Consider the following 6,000-nt stretch of genomic DNA (forward strand, 5'->3'; position numbering starts at 1 on the left):
CCAATAAATAATGTCGCTAAGACTGATCACTTTGAAGCATTCCTAAATTAAATTAAAAGAGCAGGTTCAGCCCGTTGGTCATCCACACACCAGGTGCCGTAAATACCTGACCACATGATCATTGAATGATATACAGCTGTGTGGTTCAAACAAACAGAATAATAAGCAACGGCTCAAATCTGTGGATCAAAATGTAAAAATGCGTCATCAATATTTTTTACTAAATGTATTTAAAAAAAAGGTGTAGACATAATTCCTTTGATTAACCCCTGGAGCAACCATGTGAATATGTAACATTCATGAAAATAAAGGTTAGATAAAAGGACTTCTGTTCACACACTTTATTGTTATCATGTTAACAAAACAGGTGAACACGTAACATCTCAGCTGCTAAGGACAAGTTGTGCGAGATGCACAAACTGAGGGAAAAGTATTTGAACAATGCCCATCGTTCCACTTCCCCTTCCAGTTGTTGAGTACACAGTCTTCACCTCGTCGTCCCCTGTTGTTTGGTTGTCCTTTATACCAAAATAAATACTTGGCTGCACACCCATCAGACCACATCCAACTTCCTTCTTTGGCGATGTCATGGAGTCCGATCCATGTATATCCCTCAAGAGGGTCAGAGCTTTTGATCAGGAATTTGACAAAATCCTCTTCCACTGTGTTGTGGATAGACACCAGGTTGCCTCCCTGGGACACACAGTAGAGCTCTGCATCAGCCCAGGTCCTCTCCGTGTTGAAGTACCTGTAGCAGCGGCCGTTGAAGGAGAGCCAGAAGGAGGGACAGGTCTCTTGCTGTAGCTCCATTGGAGGGTCATCTGAAGAAGACACAGCACCCAGAGCCAGGCCCAACAGGAAGCGGAAAACCAGCATGATGATGTCACCGTCTCTGTCTGTTAAAGTTGCACTGAACCGTTGGAGAGGATGGAGATTGTGAAGGTTCATGTGACAGGCTGCTTATATATGTGTGGGAATGTGACGTCATTGTCACGTGACGTGATCACATGACCGGTGCCCGGTAAAATGTAAGTTATAAAAGTTTTTCCGGCAGTTTCAGAAAACCTCTTGGCTGCACGCTCACCGTTATCTCCCTGAAGGTAGGACTCCGCGGGTTTAAGGTGGTGTTATGGTATTTTCAATGAACCTATGGAAGGGTCTCAGGTCATTTTGGATGTCATTAGGGCGAGGGCAAGATACGTTTTACCATCATTGAGGGAAACTCTTCAGACATTCAAAGCACGAGACCTGGGGCCTCATTTATAAAGCTTTGTGTAGGATTCACGTGGGAAGGTGGCTTACGTAGGAAGCAAATAAATACGTACGGACATTTTCCGATTCATAAAGCATAGCGCGGGGCGCAGCTTTTGCGAGCTTCACGTAATGCCCATATTTGCCTATACTTACTCAAAGAAACGCCCCGTATTAATATTCATTTTTGACTGACTACATTAAGAAGATTGCAGGAAATGACGAGAACAGTTAAAAAAGACATTTCACACCGAGTCAGATTTTGGTTCTTTTGGGGAGGTGGAGACAAATCACATTGTTTGGTGGATGCAGTTTGAACCAGAGTAGCAGCATGGAGGTCGGATCGTCACCAAAATAAACAAGTGGTCCGAAAAGTTAAGTTAAAGTGAATGACAAACGAAATACACATAGCCTAACCTTCCTCAGGCAGTGTGTTTGTGCCGGGGACAGGAGACCCCCCCCCTTGATGAGAAACTGTAAGAAAGTATCGGGGGATCCCTCCGGAGTGGAGTCATGGCGACTGGATCTGAATTATTAATTTGTATTTGGTAGTTTGTGTTCCAGCTGTCGATCAGCTGTGCGCAGCCTCTCCACTGCAGCCTGTGTGTCTCAACCCCCCCCCCCCCCCCTCCCCGCAGCAACTCTATATCCACCAGTTAAAATGAAATAAAACACGTGTTGTGTTAAATTAGCTGCACAATTTACCACAGGTGTTCTTAGTTTCCATACCTCCTGTGTTTTACGAGCGACTTATCAAGTATTGGCAAACGGCATAAAACATGATTAAAAATGATGGTAGCCTATATAAAACCATGCTCATATCTATCTAACTTATAGAAAAGCAAAAAAAAGAAGTAATTCTGTCCTGCTTATCGCATCATTATGAGAATACATTTCTTAACAAGAGAACATGTCATCGAGGGGTGATCAATAACATTTCCGTATTTATTTATTCCTCCAATGTGTTTGTGTGCACTGACTCAGTGCACACAAACACAATATTCTTAAAAATTCTGTTGGTAACTTAATAATATAATATATGTTGGGTGTTACCAAAATAAATGTGCAATTTATTCAATTTTCTTACTTATACATTTGAATAGTTGTCCTTTTAGGAATGTATGATGTTTTCTGTCTTATTAACTCGTTTTTTTATTATTTTGAAACCCATACATTCATTCAATCATATCTCCAAAACATTTAGGAAAATGTTACAGCAGTTGTTTTTAAACGCATCACTTCAGAAATATTATACATTTAAAAAGGGAAAGAAAATGTCAAAGATCCTCCTAAATTATCCAAACCCTGAACAGCTTCATCATTAAACCTTTGACTTCCTGTTTGCAGGTGTTTGGGCTCCACCCTAACGCTGACATCACCTACCAGACCAACCTGGCCAATGAGACGCTCCGCACCATCATCAGCATCCAACCAAAGGACTCCGGGGGCGGGGCCGGGGAGACGAGGGAGGCCAGCGTTCAGAGACTCGCCGCCGAGATGCTGGAGAAGCTGCCGCCGGACTACGTGCAGCACGAGGTGCGTTTGGTGACTAACGGCCCGTACACACTACAGGTGTCAAAAAAGGCTTCCAACGCTTCGCCCATTCATTTGAATGGGGTGACGTAGGATATTTTCAAAATTCGCCGAACTGCATTGTGGGTAGCATGGCAAGGCGTTGCAAGCCTCGCGAGCGTCTATCGGCGTCAAAAGTTCAACAATGTTCAACTTTTGAGGCTCGATGCTTGCTCGAAGCTGGCGTCAGCCAATCAAATCCCGTTTTTTAATTCCCGCCAGTACAAGCGCTAGCCAATCAAACCGCGTGTATGCAGGTCTTGACTATTTTCCATATGTCAGAAAATGGAGGGAAAATTAATAATTGCCGTGGCAAATGTCCCTGTCTTGTATGACTGTACTCTGTTCACCTACCGGGACCTAAACCGGAGGAACCAGGCATGGCGGGAGGTGGCAGAGACAGTTGGTGAAACTGGTAGGTTTTCAACTGTTTGGAGAGTTTATATCCAGTTTACTTCGTTTTAGCATTGAACAGACAGCTAGTAATGTAGCATAATAACATATTGTGGCGATGCATCGCCTCTGACTCCCATATCTCTCGGCACTACAATATCATATATATTAATATAATAATAAAAAAATATTATAAGTATACGCATAATATATAACATAACATATAATACATGCACAGCTATCAAGCATAGACAGTATATTTAGCCAGCTTGTAATGTAGCATAACATATAATATATATTAATAATAAAAAAATATTATATATAGTATAAGCATAATATATAACATATAATACATGCAGAGGGTGTCGTTTTTCTCATACTGATATTCTGAACAATCTGTGTTGTTGTATTTGCTGTAAAGTGTCTCTACTGTAGGCTAATTTTATTATATGTACAGCACTTTGGCTCGACCAAAAATCGTTTATAAATGTGCTATATAAATAAAACTTGATTTGATTCGCAGCTATCAAGCATAGACAGTATATTTAGCCAGCATGGAATGTAGCATAAAAATAGCATTCATTAATGGAGGAATCATTTAGTAAATTAAAGAAATTCACTTTATTATTTATTAACTTTATTATTTCATTTAATTTCATTAGAGAACGTCTGCAAGAAAAGATGGAAGAGTCTGAGGGACAGGTTCCGCAAGGAAAAGAATGTGGAAAAGGAGGCCAAACGAAGCGGGGCAGGGTCTGCAGGGGGGTACAGGCCCTGGCGTTTCATGGCAGTGATGGGGTTTTTAACCCCATTCATCGTAGACCGTGAGACGTCCAGCAATGTCCCCCGGCAGACCCTGCCTCCATCCACCCTGGTGGAAGAGGAAGAGAGCCAGGTAGAGAGTGAGCCAGCCAGCCAGTCCGCCAGCCAGTCCGCCAGCCAGTCCGCCAGCCAGCCCGCCAGTCAGCCAGCAGCAGTCAGCATGGAGGAGAATGCTCAGGTCCGGGGGAAAACACGAGGGAGGGGGAGGGAGATCTCCCCGTTTGAAAGAAGTCTGCTGTATGCTGTGACCAATTACAGACCAATTGCCCAGCCAACCCCACCAGTGGTGGAGGAGGACGAGGACTTTCAATTCTTCAAGAGCCTCTTGCCCACCATGAGGCAGATGACAAAGGCACAGAGGGCAAGAGTCCGCCTCGGGGTACACCAGCTCATTTTTGAGGTGGACCAGGAGAACAATGTATAATTTTATAATTCTTTCACACATACTGATCCACATTACATTTTTTTACACTCATCACACACACTTCACTCATCACACACACTTCACTCTAATTCACCAAATAAAACATTATTTCAAGTATGTTATGGCTATACTGTGTCTTCACTTGTTCATGTGGTTTGTCAGTTGCAACATACCAGAAGCTTCATGTATGTCGGTATATATAATGTGCTTTCTTCTGTAATTGTTCATGTGAAAACCTATTGAAATTATGAGTAATATAAGCTATTGGTACCTGTTTATGTGGATAATTATGTAAACGATGCTGTATGATGTCCTTTTGTTCTATTTATGTTTTTATGTTTCATGTGGAACTACTTGAGCAGGTCTCCCTTGGAAAAGAGATCAATGATCTCAATGGGATTTTATCTGTATAAATAAAGGTTTGAAATGAAATGAGTGGTTTATCAGTAAAAACAGGGCTGAAAGAAAAAGGTTGTTAGTCATATCATAATATAATAATATCAATTCAAGAAACATGTTTATTAGGAATGTTTGATTTTAAAATGGCTCATTTGGAATATTTGCTCTTTAAAGAAAATGGGTAGCTCTTAAAAGAGCTTTTGGTTTGGAGGAGCCATGGTGACCCTACACCACGTTATGCTGCCATGACACTGCACCCTCCTCATTCAGATAGGAGCAGAAGGTCTCCCGCAGTTGGATGGATCGGCGTGTGGCGTTGTTTGAGCCCATCATAGGTGCATCGCGCAGGGTTGGAGCTTCATCACTCGACTTTGCGACGACAGGTGTGCATGATGACCTTCCTATTGTCTTCCTGCGGAGGACGTTGTGCAATACACAGGTGGCCTTCACACACAACTCTGTTACCCCCGGGCTGGTGGTGATGACACGCCGGAACATTCTCCACTGAGATGAGAGGATGCCAAACGCACATTCAACCACCAACCTGGCCCGGCTGAGGCGGTAGTTGAACAGCCTCCTTTCACGGGTGAGCTGACGTCCAGGGAACGGACGCAGCAGGTTGTCCAGCAGCGGAAAAGCCTCATCTCCAACCAACACATGGAAGAAGGCCGAGCCGCTCGGCTCCTGGGATGATGGTGTCAGGTGGGAGCTGCAGACTGCCATCTCGGAGGCTCTCTCCAAATGCAGAATTCCGCAGGCTCCCACCGTCGCTGCTCCTTCCAAAACCTCCGACATCCACTACCCTGAAGAGGTACTGGGCATCCACGACAGCCAGCAGTACCAAGGAGTGGGTGGACTTGTAGTTGAAATACAGGGACCCAGAATTTGCCGGAGCCTGGATCACCACGTGCTTCCCATCAATGGCACCAACGCAATTTGGAAAGTTCCAGCGCTCCTGGAACCCAGCAGCGATGGCTCTCCAGTCCTCCGTCTGTGGTACCGGCATGGTCTCCTCAACCAGCGCGGTCCAGATGGCACCCGCAACCTCCTTGACGATGACAGCCACTGTTGTATGCCCGACCCGATAGCTGAACGCTATGGTCCTGTACGAGTCACCGGTTGCCAGGTACCCGAGAAAA

The 6,000-nt window shown here is 44.2% G+C and overlaps 1 protein-coding gene across 1 annotated transcript; it reads right to left on the minus strand.

Moving 5' to 3' along the window:
• Positions 1–326: 326 nt before the first annotated feature.
• Positions 327–932, minus strand: LOC117461862 (ladderlectin-like). The gene has a single exon (XM_034103848.2). The coding sequence runs from the start codon at positions 874–876 to the stop codon at positions 391–393; it is 486 nt and encodes a 161-aa protein (XP_033959739.1). The 5' UTR covers positions 877–932; the 3' UTR covers positions 327–390.
• Positions 933–6,000: the final 5,068 nt, after the last annotated feature.

This window comes from Pseudochaenichthys georgianus, chromosome 3 (genome assembly GCF_902827115.2).
Source record: "Pseudochaenichthys georgianus chromosome 3, fPseGeo1.2, whole genome shotgun sequence".
Taxonomy (NCBI): Eukaryota; Metazoa; Chordata; class Actinopteri; order Perciformes; family Channichthyidae; genus Pseudochaenichthys; species Pseudochaenichthys georgianus.

Excerpts from the sequence above, each read along its gene's own strand:
- LOC117461862 (XM_034103848.2), bottom strand. The coding sequence starts at position 876 with ATGCTGGTTTTCCGCTTCCTGTTGGGCCTGGCTCTGGGTGCTGTGTCT.